This window comes from Carlito syrichta, unplaced genomic scaffold (genome assembly GCF_000164805.1).
Source record: "Carlito syrichta isolate Samal-C Ts95f unplaced genomic scaffold, Tarsius_syrichta-2.0.1 Scaffold123386, whole genome shotgun sequence".
In the NCBI taxonomy this organism is placed as follows: Eukaryota; Metazoa; Chordata; class Mammalia; order Primates; family Tarsiidae; genus Carlito; species Carlito syrichta.
In genome coordinates this window covers 1-21,440 of record NW_007067482.1, presented here as the reverse complement: position 1 = coordinate 21,440, position 21,440 = coordinate 1, and the positions used below count along the sequence as shown (strand labels likewise).

Below are 21,440 nucleotides of genomic sequence, written 5' to 3'. Positions count from 1 at the left end.
TCTAGCATTCTATTTTTCTCCTTCTATTAGCTTGGAAGATATATTCTACCAATATACACTTTCATGGTTCCCTCAAGATTAAAACATGGATTTGTGATTTAACAAGGTCTAATGTGAATTAGTTGGATTTGCCAATTCTCAGGCAACCCAAGGGTTACAGAAATACTTTAATTCCACTTATCCCAACCCGACTTAAACACGCCATTGCTGTCACCATAATTTGATATGCTTTGTAAAAAGCTATGATTGTTATTTTATGCAGTCAATATTAATTTAGATTTACTCAATATTTACTGCTGCTTTTCATTTTTTCCTGCAGCTCTAAACTTCAAACTGAGATCACTCTTCTTCTACCTAAACAACATTCTTTAATATTTCCTTAGTTCAGTTCTGCTTGTGACAAATTCTCTCAATTATTGTTGGTCTGAAAATATGTTTATTTCATCTTTATTCTGGAGACAGAATTCTGGCCTGCGGGGGGGCAGAATCTTTCTGTGTAGATATTCTATTTTCTGGCTTTCACTTTTTTGACTGACAAGCCAGCTATTAAGGGCTGTTTGCAGATCATCTTTTTTCCTCTGACTGCCTCTGTCTTCTGGTTTTCAACTTTGGTAAACATTCTTTCTATTTATCTTGCTTATGACTCCTAGACCTCGTGAACATGGTGGCCTTCCTCACTTTGAGTGAAAGTTCAGTCAGTGTCTTTTCCAATACTGCTTATGCTCATTATTATTCATCCCTCTCCTTCAGGGAGTCCAAAAAACTGATACTGCACTTTCTAGCGGTATCTTCCTTTGCTGATTCTTTCACCCGTATTTTCTATCATTTATCTCTGCTTTGTTCTAGGCATTTTCTTCTGTTATAGCTTCCAGTTCATTAGCTATCTCTTAATCTTCAAAGCGCTAACTTCAGTCATTCTACTTTTCAATTCTAAATTTTCCACTTGTTTACTTTTTACAGTTCCAACCCTTTCTTGAAATGCTCAATCTTAACTTTTAGCTTCTTGAATACAACTACCTATTGTCATTGCAAAGTACGAGCATGATAATGCCAATATCTAGATGGTCATGAGTCTGTTTCTATCTTTTGTTGCTTCTAAGATGTATCATTTTTGTTGTCTCTATCTCTTGGTGCTTTTCTAGGGCTATTTTCTGAGTATGTACCAAGCACTGTATTTGCAAAATTATTTGAAGACATAAGTCAATACCCAGAAAGGTGTCTTCTCCTTTGGAGAAAATTTATGTTTGCTTCTTTAAGGTTTCTAGAAGCCCTAGCACTTTGGAGATGCATGAGGACAGTAATATTCTAAGTTCACCCTAAACTGATTTTAGGGATTTAAATGTCTGAAGTTAAGTGGTAATTTCTTTTTTTTTCTTTTTTGAGTTGAGTCTCACTGTCTCCCAGACTGGAGTGCAGTGGCCGCTCCCGGCCACCACCGCAGCCTCGACCTGCTGGGCTCTGGCGATCCTTCCGCCTCAGCCTTCCGAGTTGCTGGAACTACGGGCACGTGCTACCACACCCGGCTAATTTTTTTTTATTTATTGTAGAGACGAGGTCTCGCCTGCCCAGGCGGGTCTCGAACCCGCAGGCTCAGGAGTGATCATTTCAAGGTGGCCAACACCTTCTACGTCTGGTCCATCTTTACTCCTAGATGAGCCTTTCAGGGTCCCTACCCAAAGTGAAGAGATATCCAGAGCCACTTTGGACACCAAATCCTTTACTGCCTTAGTCCCCTGAAGTTATCAAAACCCCATCCGGCCTTTCATCCTCTCAACTGCCTTCTCCAGTTCCAGTTAATAAAGGCCCCAAGCCCTAGACTCCCCTCCCAGGGCTCCTCGCCCAGCCCAGATCCTGGCCTGGTAACTCTTCACTAGCCTGCTAGCACTTCACTTCAAGCACAGTTTTTTAAAAGTCGAGCTTACCTATTTGTCCTCAGTGGATGGTTTGGTGCAAACTACTTAATCTGTCATTACCCAATGATCAAGCCTGAAAGAATTCACATTTAACTATAAACATCCTGAGGAAAACTTACTTCTAAAGCAGAATTCTACAACCAGTTAAACTTTCCATCAGGCCTGAAAAGAGAATAGAAGTATTTTCAGACATATAAGACCTCAAAAATAAGCTCTACCTCAGTGGAAAGTAAGCATACAAAGAAGACAACAGAGAACACAAAGAAGGAAAATGGAGGGAAGCCTGGAAAACCTCCAGAATAATGGTGAAAGGAGTTCCCAAGATGACAGTTATACAGCTAGTCTTGAAAGCAGCCCACATTTGAAAATGGTGAGCTCCAGGAAAGATATCGTCACAGGGAAAAAAAAAAGAAAACGGACAGATTACTTGATCTGTCTGAACACGCTGAGAGAAGATTTACACTTGTGTCAGGGTTTTAAAGAACCGATGACAAGTATGTTTAGAAAAAAATGAAAACGAGACAATTAATCAATCCCTGGGAAAATGAAAACAGTACAAAAAAATAAGTGTATTTATAGTTATAATATCTGACTCAGCTGTGAATAACATTCACCATCTTAACCTAATCCAACCCAAAATTAAGATAGTCACTCCTGACAGGATGAGGGGATGGAAGTTGAATGTAAGATAGTCAAACCCTCATCTTTCACAGTAGTGCACCATCAGATAAACAGCTAAAAGTAAAAGTTAAAATATGCCAGTACGAAACATTACTTGGAAACAGGGGCAAAATGCCAAAAAAAAGAGTTAACGGTATCCCTCCTAAGAACTGGAAGAGACAAGGATTCTCCACTGTCATCCCTCCTGTCCAACATGGTAGCAGAAGCCCCAGATGGAGCAATCAGGCAGGAGAAGGAAATCGGAGGCATGCAAAGAGGAAATGAGGAAGTTAAGCCATCCCTCTTTGCAGATGATAAGACTCTACACCTAGGAAACCCTAGAGTCTGTCAAAAACCTCCTCATGCTGATAAATGGTTGGGTAAGGTGTGGGGATACAACATTGATGCATCAAAGACAGCTGCATTTCTATATACCAACAACAAGCAGGCTGACAACCAAATAAAAAAACATAAGTCCACGGACAATAGCCACACACACACACACACACACACACACACACACACACACACACACACACACACACACACACAATGAAATACCTTGGCATCCACCCAACCAAAGAAGCAAAAGATCTTTACAATGAGAACTACAAAACACTGCTCAAAGAAATCAAGGACAATACAAACAAATGGGAAAACATCCCATGCTGATGGATTAGAAGAATCCATATTGTCAAGATGTCCATCCTACCCAAGGCAATCTACATCAAATCAATCCTTATCAATTGCCATCATCATTTTTCACAGGCCTGGAAAAGACAATACAGAAATTCACATGGAAACATAAAAGAGTGCAAATAGCTACAGCAATCCTCAGCAAAAGGAACAAAGCTGAAGGCATTACACTTTCATACTTTGAACTTTATTACAAGGCTACAGTAACCAAGACGGCATGGTACTGGCACAGGAATAGGCGCATGGATCAATGGAACAGGACAAAGAATGCAGAAACAAAAATGTAGTCCCTCAACCAACTCATCTTTGACAAAGCGATAAGCAACAAAGTACTGGGGAAAGGAAACCGTATTTAGCAAATGGTACTGGGAAAATTGGCTAGCCACAAACGATGACAAACAAAAAGTTAAAGCCCTATTGTCTAGATCTTCTATCAAGTACCACTCAAATCAGATTATGAGTAAGTTATAACCCCCACTTGAAAGAAGTGTTTTGACACGACACAATCTCACAGACACACTCTATGGAACAGATTCCCTTTACTAGTGTCTGGTAAAAGTACATTACTTCTAGAAACTTAATCATCTTTCAGCAGCCTAAATCAACAAAGCAGCAAACTGACCAGACAGCTGTGGTTCTAAATTTCTCATATGTCCCCAGGCCAAACTTGTAATCTTAGAACCCTTACCATGAAACTTAACCATTCAATCCCTTAACTTCTCTTTAAGGTGGCAAGTAATGGCAATAATGTCCTCGACATCAAAATTAAGCCACAGGAATAAGCTCAAACTTAGCAAGAGAGTGACTAAATATTCTCGTAATCACAAACTTGGGAACTTCTTTAATGAACAACATAAACTACCTATCTATCTTAACCAATAAACCATCTTTACTTCAACTTACTAAACAGAACAATTTTTGTTATACCCTAAGAGAAACAAAGAAATGTTAGCTAAAGTAGCTACTAACTATATAAAGGGACAATGATCTTGTCTAAATTATGATTTGGAACAATCAACATGATTATGTATCATTAAGTACATTTTTGCATCACTTTCTAAGTACATTTTTGCATCACTTTCTATATCTTTGCATAAGGTGTAATTTTAAAACACATTCTCAAAGGTATACCTAAGTTTTAAAATAAACAGCACTTTAGCAAATGGCATTAACAGAAAAATTCAATATGGCCAACATTACCATGGACTTGCTTTTAACCCAAAGTGCAAATGGTCAACCATTTAGAGATTCTCTTGCTAAGCATAAAAAACATTGTTATCAAGCCTAATGTTTTCCTTATGAAACATTTCTAAACTAGTCTTAATAAGTTTTCTCGACCAAACCATAACCTCCATGTGTCCCACCCACAGAACTGCGCCTGGATAAGCTGATGGCAGCCTTCACGAGTGGCGAGCCTATGGTAGGAAAGGTCTTCAGAGCAAGACTTGAGACCAGTGCTTCCCTACAACTCTTCCACTTCTTCTGAGACCGAAATTCAAGCCAGAAAACTGAGACAACTCTTGTTCTTATAAATGCTTTCTGCTTCCCTTCCAACAGCCGGTGTACTTCTTCCTACTGTGCCAGCTACTTTATGAGACAGCAATCAGCAAACAGTAATACACTTTCCCCCAAAATTAACAATATCAATGGGTAGGTGGGACTGCAGGTAATGTTTTTATTTATTTTCTAATTTTCAAACAAGTGTAAATATAATTTTTTAAAGGGCTCTCTTAATTTTGTTTTAAATCTAACCAAAAGTGGCAAATACTTCAATTTGGAACTCAATTTTATTTTTCACACTAGCCACACAGTGAAGCCAAAAATAACTTCTGCTAAACTCAGTGAATGTTAATATGGACATGTAATATAATGAAAGTTACACAAACACTGTGTGGTGCTCTTTTGTATTTTCTTAAAGAAATTATGTATGTATTATATATAGCCAAGTTAAAAGAAATATTAATATTCTTTTACATTTTCACAATGACTTTTTTCTAAAAGAAATTACCAGGATTATAATAAAACCTATAAAGAAACAAACTCAGTATATAAATGCTTTCTTCTACAAATACTTAAGAAACATGTTTAATATAAACGGTAAGATCAAAGTGTGAAGAAGAAGCATTACCTCTTTGTGTTTCATGTCCAGCTGACTCCTGAGAGTCTTAAGCTCCTGTTCACGGATGTCCAAACAAGTTTCTAGAGCATGTGTCTGCCCTTCCCATTCAGATTTTTTATGAGCTACCATTATGTCAATCTGCTTCATAAGCTCCTGTAGTTCTGCTTCACAAGATGTCAAAAATCCCCTATAAATAAGAACAGATCAGTAAGAACATAGAATAAATGTCCAAGTGGCTTTTCATCTTTCTTATGTAAAAATATAGCAGATATAAACCTACCTAAAGTAGAGAAACGTCAACTAATAAATAACCAGACGCAAAGAACAGGATTTCCGAGCTTTTGCTTTTAATGCTCACATTAAGATGATTACTTATTCCACAGGATAGCTTGTCTTCCTCTGACAGCCACCCTAAAGCCCCAATCATTTTGATAAGCACAAGATTGATGTTTTAAGTCTGTCTTGTGGAGTGAAACTTCCACAACTAACAAACAGCTCTTTTGAAATACTTTAGGGAAGCTTTCGGAAGAATCCAGATAAACCTACGTGTCACATTTTCATCTACCCAAAATAAAAAGCCTTGAAAGAGAGCTGTTTGAGAGCTTGTACTACCACAAGAAAGTGACAGCACAGTTTTAAGAGCTGCTCAAGAAATTAATCCTTGAGTCAGATTTATTTCAACTATTTCTTTCACTTTTTTGTTAGAAACGTAATGTAAAACTTAAGACCTTATTATTGTAAACCCACTGATGTACTTCCAAGTTTCAAGAGCCGTCAGACATTGTAGAAGTGGAAACAGAGGTGGACACAGATGGGTTATATTCAGAGTTTTCCAGAAATGGTCACAAAGTACTATCACTAGGGCTTGAACACTTTTTAAAAGAAACACTTTTTCTTAGTGTGACAAAAGCTCTATACGCCTGTACTTTCACTTTTGCTTTTTAAGAGGAGAAAACCCCAAGTGCGATGAAGGCAAGCATCCAGCCCACACGGCTGAGCTGAGGCCAACATTCCAGAAAGAGACGCCGTCCACAACCAAGACCTGGATGGGCTTAGTTTCTGCTCAACACTTTTGCTTCTGTGCCCAGAGCACAATATGGTCAGAGGCATAACTCAGATACGCTTTCCAAACTGCAATGAGAAACTTGAAATGAGAAGAAAACTCACTAGAGGGAACCCACATACACTGCCCTAGGGGCCTGAGGAAGGGCCCAAGGCCGCCACCACCTGTACCCACACACACTGTTTCCGGCACTAGGGATCAAGCCACCACTGTCTGGGGGCCTGAGGAGAGATCCCACCTCACCTGCCACCAGCACCCCTGAGCACCATCTAGGGACCAAGGAAACACCCACCCCATCCACTTCTGCCACCACCAGTGCCTGTGCATGTTATCCAGGGGTTTAAAGATCACTCTGCTCTGCCCACCAGAACCAGTGCCTGCACATGCCATCCAGGGGTCTGAGGACAGGCCCATTCTGCCCAGTGCGGCCATCATTGACTGGTACCTGAGAACTGGCACACCTGGTGTCCCTGTCCTCAACAAAGCCTCATGATAACCTCCACTAACAACTACAGTCTAAGACACTGAGGACCTCCTAGGTACCACTGATACTGATCATGGCCAAAAAAGTCATAGATACTACACTCCTACACCCACCAAGAATCAAAGCCAAAGCCAATCCATATACTTGGGAGAAGCAACTGTTAAAACTGCATGTGCAGATATCAACATAATGACACTATAAGCATGAAAAAGTAAGAAAATATGAAGCCTCCAAAAGAACACAAGAATTCTCTGGTAACAGATCCCAAAAGAAGAAAATGTATTAAAGGCTTTGAAAAAGAATTCAGAATAACTACATTAAAGAAACTCAGGAAGACATAAGAAAGTGCAGATAAACAATACAAAGAAATCAGGAAAAAAAATTCATGATCTGAAAGAGAAATTCAACAAGGAGATAGATATCATAAAAAAAATCCTGAAGTGAAGAATTTAATGAATAAAATAAAAAATGCAATTTGAGAATCTCAACTATAGACTAGAACAAGCAGAGAAAAGAATTTCTGAACTTGAAGACAGGTCTTTTGAAATAACCCAGTCAGATAAGAGAATTAAAAAGAATGAAGAAAGCCTACGTGACATATGAAAGATCATGAAGTGACCAAATATTCAAATTCTTGGAGCTGCAGAAGGACAAGAGATGGGCAAAGACACAAAAAACCTATCTAACAAAATAACAGCTGACAACTTCTCAAGTCTTGCAAGAGATACAGACATCCACGTGAAGGAAACTCAAAGATTCCCAAATAGAGTCAACCTAAAACGTCTCCTCCAAGGCACATTATAAACAAACTGTCAAAAGTCAAAGACAAAATATTCTAAAAACAGCAAGAGAAAAGTATCAAATAACATAAAAGAGAATCACAGCAAACCTACAGCAGATTTCTCAGCGGAAAAATTACAGGTCAGGTGAGAATGGAATGAAACACTCAAAGTGCCAGCTAAGAATATGATACATAGCTGATAAAATCATCCTTCAAAAATGAAGGAGAAACCGGGCTCGGTGGCTCAGCCTGTAATCCCGCGCCTTGGGAGGCTGAGGTGAGTGAATTGCCTGAGCCCGTGGGTTCGAGACCCGCCTGGGCAACTTGGTGAGACCTCATCTCTACAATAAATCAAAAATTAGCCAGGTGTGGTAGTGCGCACCTGTAGTTCCAGCTACTTGGAAGGCTGAGGCGGAAGGATCGCCAAAGCCCAGCAGGTCGAGGCTGTGGTGGCCAGGAGCAGCCACTGCACTCCAGTCTGGGTGACAGAGTGAGACTCCAACTCAAAAAAAAAATGAAGGAGAAATAAAATATTTCCCAGACAAGCAAAAACTGAGAGAATTCATCACCTCTAGACCAGACACACAAAAAATGCTTATGGAAGTCCTACATCCGGAAGCAAAAGGATGGTCTCTACTATCATGAAAACACGCAATCACACAAAACTCACAAATGAAAAAGGGAAAGGAGTCGAATGTTATCACTACAGAAAAAAACTAGCAAATCATAAAGGTAAACAATAAAAGAAGGAACAAAAAACAAAGGATATACATGGTCATCAGAAAGCAGTTAACAAAATGACAGGAGTAAGTCCCCACCTATCTCTAACAAGCCAGAATGTAAACAATTTAAATTCCCCATTTAAAACATACAGACTGGCTGAATGGATTTAAAAAACAAGACCCAACTATATGCCACCTATAAGAAATCGCTTCATCTGTGAAGATACATATAAACAAAGTGAAGAGATGGGAAGAAATATTCTACACAATGGAAACCCAAAGTGTGCAGAAATAGCCACACCTACACCAGACAATTTAGGTTTAAGTAAAAAAACATAAAAGGAGACCAAGAAGATAATACATATTAAAAAGGAATCCATTCAGCAAGAGGATATTACAACTCTGTAATATTATCCTCTGTAAATATATATGCACCCAGCTCTGGAGCACACATATACACAAAGCAAATATAATTAAGAACTAGAGAGAGAGATAGAACCCAATACAATAAGAGTTGGAAAGTTCAACACCACACTTTCAGCATTGGACTGATCATCTAGATAGAAAACCAACAAACACCAGACCTATTCTCCACTACAGACCAAAAAGACCTAAAGACAGTTACAGAACATTTCATCCAACAGTTGCAGAATACACAGTCTTCTCTTTGGCACATAAAACATTGTCCAGGGTGCACAATGTGGTAGGCCACAAAACAAGTCTCAACACATTTTTAAAATTGAAACTGTATTAAGTATCTTAGACTACAATGGAATAAAACCAGAAATCAATAACAAGAGAAACTCTGGAAATTGTACCAATACGTGGAAATTAAACAATATGATCCTTAACAACCACTGGGTCAATGTAGAAATTAAGAAGAAAATAAATAAATTTATTTAAACAAATAAAATGAAAACGCTGCATACCAAAACCTACGGGATGCAGCAAAAGTAGTGCTAACAGGGAATTCTGTAGCAATAAATACCTACATCAAAAAAGTAGAAAGATTTCAAATATAACAGCCTGACGATATACCTCAAGGAACTAGCCAAGCAAGAACAAACCAAAACTAAAATTATTAACAGGAGGGAAATAATAAAGATCAGAGCAGAAATACATAAAATAGAGAGGTGCACACACACACAAAATATATATATATATAAATATACACACACACACGTGTGTGTATATATATATACACATATATATGTGTGTGTGTATATATATATATACATACATATGTATGTGTGTGTATATATATATATGATCAATGAAACAAAAATTTAGTTTTTTGAAAAGATAAACAAAATTGATAAACCATTAGCTAGACTAATCAGAAAAATGGCATAAATAAAATCAGAAACAAAAAAAACAATAATTACAACTAATACCACAAAAATATAAAGGATCATTAGAGACTATTATAAACAACTATGCACTAATGAATTGGAAAAGCCAGAGGAAATGGATAAATTCCTAGACAAATATAACCTACCAAGATTGAACCAGGAGGAAACCGAAGATCTGAACAGACCAATAACAAGTAACAAGATTGGCGGCTCAGCCTGTCATCCCAGCACTTTGGGAGGCCAAGGCGAGTGGATTGCCTGACCCAGAGGGTTTGAGACCCGCCTGGGCAACTTGACGAGAACTCGTCTCTACAATAAATAAAAAATTAGCTAGGCATGGTAGTGCGCACCTATAGTTCTGGCTACTCAGAAGGCTGAGACGGAAGGATCACCAGACTCACCAAGTCGAGGCTGTGATGGCCGGGGGCGTGCCACTGCACTCCAGACTGGACAACACAGTGAGACTCCAACTCAAAAAATAAAATAAAATAAGTAACAAGATTGAATCAGGAATAAAAAGTCTCCTAACAGAAAAAAGCCCAGGACCTGGTGGTATTACTGCTGAATACTACCAAATTTATAAAGAACGAACAACAATTCTTCTAAACTATTCCAGAAAACTAACAAGAGGGAATTCTTCCTAACTCATTCAACAATGCCAGCTTTACCCTTGTCATAAACAGACAAGGACACAACAAAAAAATAAAACTTCAGGCCAATATCCTGATGAATACAGATGCAAAAATCCTAGTAAATCAAATTCAACAACACATCAAAAAGGTAACATATCATGATCAAGTAGGATTTATTCCAGGAATGCAAGGCTGATTCAACATACACAAATTAATAAATGTGATTTATCACATCAACAAAATGAAAGACAAAAACCATATGATTATCTCAACAGATACAGAAAAGGTATTTAATAAAATTCAAGATCCTTTCATGATAAAAAAGAAAGAAAGAAAGAAAGAAAGAAAGAAAGAAAGAAAGAAAGAAAGAAAGAAAGAAACTCTCAACAAATTAGGCATGGAAGGAACATGTCTCAACATAATAAAGGCCATATATGACAAACTCCCAGCTAACATCATACAGAATGGGGGAAAGCTGAAAGCCTTTCATCTAAGATCTAGAACAAGACAATGATGCTTACAATGACACTTTCATCACTCCTATTCAACACAGTACTGGAAGTCCTAGCCAGAGCAATCAGGCAAGAAAAAGGAAATAAATGGCACCCAAATTGGAAAGGAGAAAGTCAAACTGTCTCTCTTTATAGACAACATGAATTTATATACAGGAAAACAAAGACTATACCAAAAAAGTCTTAGAACAGATCAAAGGATTCAGTAAAGTTACAGGATACAAAATCAACACAAAAAATCAGTAGTTTCTATATGCCAATAACAATCTAGCTGAAAAAGAAATCATAAAAAGCAACTATATTTATAATACCTACAAAAAATAAAATAAAATACCTAGAAATAAACTTAACCAAGTAGGTGAAAGATCTATATAATAAAAACTACAAAACACTGATGGAAGAAACTGAAAAGGACACAAACAAGTGAAAAGATATCTCATGTTCATGAATCAGAAAAATACTGTCAAAATGACTATACTATCCAAAGCTATCTGCAAATTCAGTGCAATCCCTATCAAAATACCCATTACATTCTTCACGGAAATAGAAAATATAATCCTTGGCAGTAGTGGGAAACTGCCGGGGGGGGTGGGGTGGGTGGGATTGGCAGTAGTGAGAAACTGCCGAGAAACTTCATCAACAAGGGTACCTGCATAATAAACATTTGTATATCTAACCCTGAAATGTATCCCACATCTTTAAAATAAAAATAAATAAAATAAAAAGAAAATATAATCCTAAAATTGATATGGAACCACAAAAGGTCCTCAATAGTCAAAGCAATCCTCAGCAAAAAGAACGAGGCTGGAGGCATCACACTACCTGACTTTAAAACACACTACCAAAGTATAGTAACCTAAACAGCATGGTATTGTTATAAAAACAGACACATCAACCAATGGAACAGAACAGAGAGCCCAGAAATAAATCCATGAATTTACAGACAACTGATTTTCAATAAAAGCGCCAGGAACATACACTGGGAAAAGGATAACCCCTTCAATTAATGGTGCTGGAAAAACTAGATATCTGTAAGCAGAAGAATGAAATCACACTCTATACAAAAGTCAACTCAAAATGGATTAAAAACTTTTTTGTGTAAGACTCAAAACTATAAAGTTACTAGAAGAGAAGGGGCCAGGCACAGGCTCACACCTGTAATGCCAACTACTTGGAGGGCAGAGGCAGGAGGATTGCTTGAGCCCTGGAGTTTGAGGCTGCAGTGAGTTATGATCATGCTACCGCACTCCAGCCTGGGTGACAGAGCAATACCCTGTTTCTATAAACAAGAAAACATAGAGGAAACGCTTCGAGACAGTGGTCTAACCAAAGATTTTATGGCTCAGATTTCAAAAGCATCGGCAACAAAACCAAAAACAGACAAATGGGACTATATTAAACGCGAAAGTTTCTGCACAGCAAACGATCAACGGAGTCAAGAGACAACTGAAGAGTAAAAGAAACTATCCATCCAACAAAGGACTAACATACAGAATATACAAGAAACCACAACTCAATAGCAAAAAAAAAAAAATTCTATTAAAATGTGGGCAAAGGATCTGAATCAACTTTTCTCAAAAGAAAACATGCAAATAACCAACGGGTATGTGAAATAAATCCGCAACATCATTAACCATCAGGGAAACGCACAACCAAACCAAAATGAGGTATCATCTTACCCCAGTTTAGAATGATTATCATCAAATAAATAAATAGATAAATGCTGGCGAGGATGTGAAGAAAAGAGAACTCATACACTACTGGTGAGAATGTACATCAGTACAGCCATTATGAAAAACAATACGGCAGTTCCTCAAAAAACTAAAAACAGAACCACCAGCGATCCCAACCTTGGGTATTTCATCCAAGGAAAGGAAATCAGTCTTTCAAAGCAGTCTTTCACTGTCATGGTGATTGCAGCTTTAGTCACAATAGCCAATATATGGAATTTCCCCCAGTGTCCATCGGCGGATGAACGGATAAAGAAAAGGTGGTGTGCCTGTACAATAAAATACTACTCAGCCATTAAAAAGAATAAATCCTGTCATCGGCACCAACGTGGATGAAGCTGAGGTCACTATATTAAGTGAAATGAGCAAAAGCCAAATTCACGTTCTCATCCGTATGTGGAATCTGAACAAGTTGATCACGTGGAGGCACGAGAGTATAAGAGTGGTCACCACAGGCTGGGAGGGGAAGGTAAAGGAAAGTTGGTTAATGGGCACCAACATGCAGTTAGGCAGAAAAATAAGTTCCAGTGCTCAATAGCACAGCAGGGTGACTACTAAGTAAACAGCACTTTAGGGTGACGAGGACAGTAAGGCCTTTTCCTTAAGCCTCTGCTGTACACCGTACACTTTTAAGTAGCCAGATGAGCTGAAATGTTCCCAAGACAAAAAAATGATAAATGGAGGAACGTGAGAGCTGTTGCGTATATTAAATACCCTGATTTGGTCATTACACATCATATGCATGCAAAGTATCACACATACCCCATCAATATGTGTAATTATGGATCAATTCAAAAAGTAATTTTAAAAAAGCACACTTACCTACCAGGCCCTCGACTCTGCATTCCTTCCAGCAAAGCCTCCATCATCAAATTCCCTCTGTTTTGGTAACTGATTAAAAAAAAAAAAAAATCAGTCATGAGAAAATTAATTCCTACATTTTAACATTCTAACTTACAACTTAAGAATGTGAATGAAGACATATAAACAACAAGAAAATCAGCACTTCTTAAGATGACTATAGAAACAGTCAAAGAATATCACTGCAAGAAATATTAGGCCAAATAATCTCAGACTAAAAGAAAATAGCTTCAATTATCTGAATTGCCGTTGAAACTCTCCCCACATGACTGCTATCAAATACTTCACTGTTTTTGGCCTAGTTCCTAAAGTAAGGGTGGGCCAGGGTGGAGCTGGAATCTTGCCAGCAGACACACATGAACATAAATCCCCTTACAAAATGAGAGAAAGAAATCAGGGTTACACATGTCAGGGGAAATAGGGAGAGAGCGAGGGAGGGAGGGCGGGCGGGAAACAAGACGAAATGCACTGAAGCTGAGTTCCCTGGTCCTCATTGGAGCGCCTACTCCCCCCAAAGACAGGCGCCTGCAGCTTCCCACAACACCTGCCCTCCTCTGCCCCGCAGTGCGCCTGGTCCTGAACAGGCTCTCTCACAGCACGTACACCCAACTGCAAGTGAGGGCTGCACATTCTTTTTCCTTACCAGACTATCCATCACTCCAGGGCAGACAGCCAATTGTCTTCAACTCTGCAGCTCCAGAACCCAGGGCTTGTGACTGAGCTTATCTCAACTCCCCTCACCTTTACTTCCATCAAGCTGAAGGACCACAGGGAAGGGTCCAGCAGAGAGAGAGGGGAGGGGGACAGAAGACTGCCATGAAAGGGAGAGGTATCATGGAGGAAGGAAGGTGAGAGTGAGGAGAAAGAAGACCCCGAAATCCGGAAGTGCAGATGAGAGAAGTCTGTGCCTTCGTCACAAATCTCCAAAATGTTCATCAGTGCCAAACCACTTTCCCCTCCTGAGAACGGCCCTTTCTCCTGAAGCCTTGAGACGATAACTAAAGGCTGCAGTGCCAAGGTTCTGCCCCTTTGTCCAGATGCCTCATCTAGACAGTATATTGCTCCAAGAGTTAGATTCTTTCATTCAACTAGGAGTTCGGTGTTGCACTAACAGCTCAATATATAGTGATGGATGAGACAGAAAAAAATTAGCCAAAAACGCTCCGCTAGTGTGATAAATACAGCGACAGACGCCAACCCAAGGTGTTCCGGAGACAGAGGAGAACAAGAATCCTGGAAAACACAGCCACCAAGTGCCCAATTTGCATCTATGACTAACAACTCGAGTATTAAACTATTCATGCACAAATATCGCGGCAGGATTTTTTTTCTAGTTGGTTTATCCTACATATTTCACCAACATCACACAAAATAAAAACCTAAAGAAAAAGCTTTCCACGTTCTGTTCCACTTTTTTTCAAACCATGAAATCAACCCCAAACCAAGGTTTAGGTCCACTTGAGGAGAAGTGGGAGGTGGCACATGGTCCACACAGTACTAGGTGGAGAACCAGCATATACTGCTCTACAACTAATTAGCTTTGTGTCCTTGGACTTCAGTTTTTGCATCTGTAAAATAAGGGGCAGGAGCAAAAATCTCCGAAGTTTCTTCCAGTTTTTTCAAGGGCTTCTAATAGCCAATTCAATATCCACTGTAAGCCAGGCATGGTGGCACACAACTGTAGTCTCAGTTACTCGGGAAGCTAAGGCAGAAGGCTTGCCTAAGCCCAGGAGGTCAAGGCTGTGGTAAGCTGTGATCATGCCACTGCACTCCAGCCTGGCGACAGAGTGAGAAAAAATCCACTGTAGATAGCATTTCCTGACAGCTATATGGACACTTTTAAATACACAGGAAAATGCTATTCCTAACGACAGTGCTTCTACAGTTACACAAAATTATCATTAGCAAAATTATACTTCTTTGGGTCACATTATTCTTAAACACTAATATATCTAGTAATACAATAGATGATCATATTTTCTAGATGACTACTATTTAATAATTAACAATATTTATAATAAAAGTTAAAAGCCATTGACTGTTCGACCGTCCCAGGTGCCTTGTACACACTGTCTAATTCAATCTTTACAACACTCATAAAAGATACAATTACTTTGAGGAAACTGAGTTTGGAGGCTTAAATAACTTGACTATGACAAACTACAAATTACAGTCCTGGGATTCAGGCCAGAGAGCATGACTTGAGTCCCAACCAAGTCCGATATTTACACATTTTACAGTAATCCAGATCTTATACTATATCAGCATATCTTCTTTTGGTTCAACAATGTCTTGGCACTAAAAAAATGACAAGGATAAAATCACCACCGTGGCCACCAGGTGGCAGAGGCACAATGAAAGAGTCCACATAAGAAAAACCGCCACTCCCGAAATCAAAACAATTGTCTGAGACAAAGAGATCCCTGTTTTACAAACCTGGGAGGTGGGGAGGGGGGACCGGCAACATCCTCCGTGGAAGTACACTTACTACCGTGCAGGGTGTTCCCTAAACAACACCTTCACTACCTGCGAGACGCCTGAGGATCAGGTAAGAAGTGCAAGGACTCAGATTTTTGCGGACCTCGGGCACCTGAGCTGCTCACGGCTATGTCACTGATTACTTTCTCAACAACCTTACCCTCCTCATTCAACTCCACACACTGTGCCACCTTCAATTCCTTCTTTGCCTGTGCCATGTGATAAAGAATTATGTAAAGTTAGATATTCCCTGTTAGAATATTAGATAGAAATTGAAATAGATACGATAGGATAACCTGCCCCTCCTTACCCTGGCATGAAATACTAAAGTGGCTAAATGGACGATGTATACCTCCACAATTAGTACAATCTTATTTGTTTCTGCAGTTAGAACAAAACATCAACAAACAAACCTTATTAATTATAACTCTCCTGTGGCATGAAGGCTGTCTTACATCAATGAAATCTGGAACTGGATGGCTAAAGGAAATACAGGTTTTTGCATCAACTCTGGGGAATGGGGAAAACACTTAAAACGTGAGAGAAACAAATGCAAATAAAATGTCTGATAATAGGCGCTCTTTGAAATTCATTAACATAGAATTTAAGAGGTAAAAAGCACTAGTTTAACCTCATTTTACAGATCAGGAAAAATATCAGAGTATATGCCCAAGATCAAATTACTCACAAAACAAGACAGGAAGAAAATAAAAACTCCAGACAGAGTTATGAATAAATGCTACATGCTAAGAGAAGAAACATGCCTACTTCAAGTCTAAAGGAGGATGAAAACGCTCTGTCCCTTTACCTGTCTCGGTGCCATTGTCAGCACAAAGATCTATTATGTGTGTCAGATATACTATGGCCAGTAAACCATGGCTGTTGCAATGAACCACCAGTATCAGTTAGCATTTCCCAGAAAGGCTCCTCACTAAACTTAAGGGGGGAAGTCAGCAGATAAAGTATTAGACAAATTTTTCAAAATAAAAATAAACTTTTAAAAAACTTGTCCAGGCCGGGCTCGGTGGCTCAGCCTAGTAATCCCAGCGTTTTGGGAGGCCGAGGTGAGTGGACTGCCTGAGCCCGCAGGTTCGAGACCCACCTGGGCAACTTGATGAGACCTCATCTCTACAATAAATTAAAAATTACCCAGGCGTGGCAGCTCGTGGCTGTAGTTCCAGCTACTCGGAAGGCTGAGGGGAAAGGATCGCCGGAGTCTAGCAGGTCGAGGCTGCGGAGGCCGGGAGCGGCCACTGCACTCCAGTCTGGGTAACAGAGTGAGATTCCAACTCAAAAAAAACCAAAAAACAAAAAAAACTTGTCCAGCCGGGTGTGGTGGCTCATGCCTGCAATCCCAGCACTTTGGGAGGTGGAGACAAGAGGACTGCCTGAGTCCAGGGGTTCGAGACCAGCCTGGGCAACTTGACAAGACGTGTATCTACAATAAATCAAAAAATTAGCCAGGCATGGTAGTGGTTCCAGCTACTCAGAAGGCTGAGACAGAAGGATCACCTGAGTCCCGCAGGTCGTGGCCAGGGTGGTTATGAGTGTGCCACTGCACTCTAGCCTGGGTGACAGAGACTCCAACTCAAAAACAAACAGTTAAAAAAAAAATTGTTGGAAAGCTGAGGTGGAAGGATTGCCGGAGCCCAGCAGGTAGAGGCTGCAGTGGCCGCGGCCACTGCACTCCAGTCTGGGCGACAGAGTGAAACTCCAACTCAAAAAAAAAAATGTGTCCTGCCAAACACAGTGGCTCATGCTTGCAATCGCAGCACTTTGGGAGGCTGAGGCAAGAGATTGCTTAAGACCAGCCTGGGCAACATAGCAAGACCTCGTCTCTTTAAAAAATTAGCCAGGCATGGTGGCAGATGCCTGTAGTCTCAGCTACTCGGGAGGCTGATTCAGGAGGATCACTTGAATCTAAAGCTGCAGTGAGCCGTGATCATGCCACTGCACTCCAGCCTGAGTAACACAGTGATATCCTGACTCAAAAAAAACAACCAACAGCAACAACAACAAAAAAACACCTGCCCAAACTCTAACTCACAATCCAGGAATAACAATGAGCAAGACTGAGTACATAAAAATGCAAATAAACTTTATATGAAAAAAATGCCGTAAGCAAGTTAAAAGACAAATTATAACAATGGTTGCAAGTTTTACAGCAAAGGGACAATTATCCAAATATATAGAGAGCCAATAAAAATTAGGAGGAAAAAAAATCTACAAAAACATGGGCAACAGATATGAATAAGCAACGCACAGAAAAACAAATACAAACAACATTAAAGCATATGAAAAGAGGCCTAACCTTGCTCATAAGAAGAGAAACCCAAATTAAACTTACTGAGTTGCCTTTGCTTCTGTGTCAGTTTAACCGAAAGTTAGGAGTGTGACAGCATACTCTGATGACCAGACGGGGACGACAGGCACTCCCACGCGCTGTGGGTAGGAACCCAGAATGGCACAGGGACTCGGGAGGAGGTTTTGACGACCCTAGCAACTACCACAGGCACTCACCTGCCATCCAGTCACGCGACTTCCAGGAGTCTATCCCAGAGACACGCTGGCAAAAACGCAAACTCACATATGCACAAGGATATTCCCTGCAGGACTATCTGCATAGTAATAGCAGGAAATCACACAAACGCCTGTCAAGAGGGAACTAGTTAAATATTTGTCCACCAGAGGAATACCGTGACACTGTAAAAAGCAAATCACAATCTCTACATACATCGATGGCGAGAGCTACACGGCATACATCATGGGGTGAGAAAAGCAAGATACAAAACAGCATATGTAAAGAGTATCTTTTGTCTAAGAAAGGAAGGAGGGTGAATCCACATATATTTGCTTTTATGTGCATTTTTTCCCAAAACCAGTAAAAATGACACCTACGAGGAGAAACAGAGTAGTAGAAATTGGATGAAAGCTAAACGTCTCTGTTTGCACCTTGTTCCATAGGTACTTGTTTTATAGGAACCATGCTAATGTTCTATACATGATAAAACAAATCAAAATAAAAGCATTCCTGAAAAACCAGAAACAAAATGCAATAAATCAATTAGATATCAAGTCCACCGACTAACCATAAAACAAATTCTTCCATATGCCTTTAAAACACAGTGAATGTGCTGTTCATATCCCTAGAGGCACATATACTAAGAATAAAAAAGATCTGCAAAGAAATCCTAAGAACTATTCAGGAATCATATCGGTAACAATAAGATTAATATCATTTACAACCATTACATTATATATAATATAGGATTAAAAAAGTAATTCTATCAATGGCAGTAGGCACCAAGACTTTTTAAAGAAAGGAGAAAAAGATACAAATATAAAGCAAATGTGTTTTTTAAAAACTGCAAAACTTAAGTTTAAATTGGAAACTGTACACTCTGCAAACATCTCTTTTTAGAAAGTGTATTTCCTAACCTCGGCCATTGTAACTCGCTAATCAGTGGCCAACCCAGTCACACTCAGGTCCCAATACCATCTCCCACGCAAAGCAGCCAGGGCTCTTTGGAGGCCAGAAATGTATAAATGAACCAGGAAAATGGTTTATCAGAAAGCAAGAAAATTACCAAAACTATGGGTCATATCAAATAGAATAGGAGCCAACTTAAAGGGACTCCCACTGGCCAAAGACAGGACAAACTGCATATACAAAAAGACCAAGCCGGGCTGGGTGGCTCAGCCTGTAATCCCGCACCTTTGGGAGGCAGAGGTGAGTGAACTGCCTGAGCCCGCGGGTTCGAGACCCGCCTGGGCAGTGAGACCTCATCTCTACAATAAATCAAAAAAATTAGCCGGGCGTGGTAGCGCATGCCTGTAGTTCCAGCTACTTGGAAGGCTGAGGCGGAAGGATTGCCGGAGCCCAGCAGGTCGAGGCTGCGGTGGCCGGGAGCGGCCACTGCACTCCAGTCTGGGCGACCCAGTAAGACTCCAACTCAAAAAAAAAAAGAAGGCCGCAATATGTCGAAACAGCTTAAACATATTAACATCTACCAGTGTGTGATGACAGTTTTAAAGACAAAAACCCTCACGGTTACCTTCGGAGGTTGCTAGGCCACCAACTCATTACTGTAGTCTGAAAAGAGAGGGAAAGAATTAAGTGCTTTTCTTGTCTTTCCTGTACAAACTGTATTTCAGGGTAGTTAAACAGCTGATGGTGGGAAGTTCTTCTCCCTAAGAGATTCTCAGTTATAAACACTGAAGGACAGATGAGAAAATCATCACTGGGCAGCTGCTAACACAATAAGCACAGGTAGCCTAAACCCATGAAGGATGACTTCACGAACACTACATGAAAAGGTCTTGGGAAATTTCACGATGGAGGGATTCAGCTGACAGCACCTGAACCCACTTCAAAACTCAGTCTCAACGTCACAAAAGACAAATAACTCAGACCTCACTTACTTCCCTGATAGTTAATCAAACAGGAAGTATATTCCACCAACTATGCAATTTTCTACCCTCCTTCTGACCCCACCAAAAAAAAAATACACATATTAAGGGTAAATCTCATCAAGTGTCTGAATCACTGCTGTTCAATAGAACTTTCTGCAATTATGAAAATGCAATTTATAATTGCACTGTTCAAACAGCAACCACTAGGCCAACTGTGGCTACTGAACACTTGAAAACAACTGAATTGTTACGTTTATTTCATGTCAGTTCACTTAAATAGCCACAGCTGGCTGGTGGCGACTATCCTGGATAGGGCAGTTCTAGATCTCACCACCGGCTTGGAAGACACAAAGAGAACAGAGATACACGTTTAAAGATACAATCAGCTAAATGTGAAACGGCGAGGAGAAGCAAGGTGTTAAACCCAAATTTCAAAATCCGAGAGACCACCAATTGGGTCTCTCAAAGGCAATGAGGGGATGGTGACAGATAAAAAACATAAAAAGTGCATCAACCAAGTGCAAAAGGCAGATCCCTGTGGGATTTTGGTTGAGACGAGCTGGAGACATTTCTGGGAGAGCGGAAGAAACCTGGACCCAACGGGATACTGACATGAAGGAAATTCTATTAAGGCCCACAGGTGTCGTGACATTACTGCGGTTTCGTCAAGCTGAAAAACCAGGCTCTCTGGGGAGAAGCCCCGGTGGCGTCCAGGCCAGAAGTCCGCGAAATCCACTACTGGAACCGCGTGTTAACGACTGGCTCGAGCCGAACTTCAGGCCGCCGAAAAGGAGGCAGCCGTGGGAGCGTGGACGGCTGACAGCTCAGCATCCACACCGCGGTGGGAAGGGAGGCGCCGGGCCGCGGTCCTCGACTCCTGGACCCGGTACGACCCGCACGCGGGCTCTGGCGGCTGCATCGACCGCGTCCAAGGGCAGGATCCGGGTCTGCGACTCGCTGCCCATCTTGACTTCGAGGCCTCCTTTGCCGTCCTGACCAGCGCTCCGGACACTGCCCAGGGGCC

General features: G+C 40.3%; 1 protein-coding gene across 6 annotated transcripts in view; it reads right to left on the bottom strand.

Moving 5' to 3' along the window:
* Window positions 1-21,387, bottom strand: part of CEP63 (centrosomal protein 63) — a 56,654-nt gene extending 35,267 nt beyond the window's left edge. The window contains exons 1-6 of one of the 6 annotated variants that reach the window (XM_021707686.1): window positions 21,029-21,387; window positions 20,059-20,096; window positions 18,524-18,654; window positions 16,417-16,483; window positions 13,487-13,555; window positions 5,398-5,575 (exon numbers count right to left, since the gene is read on the bottom strand). In XM_021707686.1, coding sequence (XP_021563361.1) covers window positions 5,398-5,575; window positions 13,487-13,533 — 225 coding nt within the window. In that variant the 5' untranslated portion in view covers window positions 13,534-13,555; window positions 16,417-16,483; window positions 18,524-18,654; window positions 20,059-20,096; window positions 21,029-21,387. Of the gene's footprint in view, window positions 1-5,397; window positions 5,576-13,486; window positions 13,556-14,168; window positions 14,759-16,416; window positions 16,484-18,523; window positions 18,655-20,058; window positions 20,611-21,028 lie in introns of those variants that run through there. The other 5 variants (XM_008048383.2, XM_008048378.1, XM_008048382.2 and 2 more) reach the window with 5 other exon arrangements.
* Window positions 21,388-21,440: the final 53 nt, after the last annotated feature.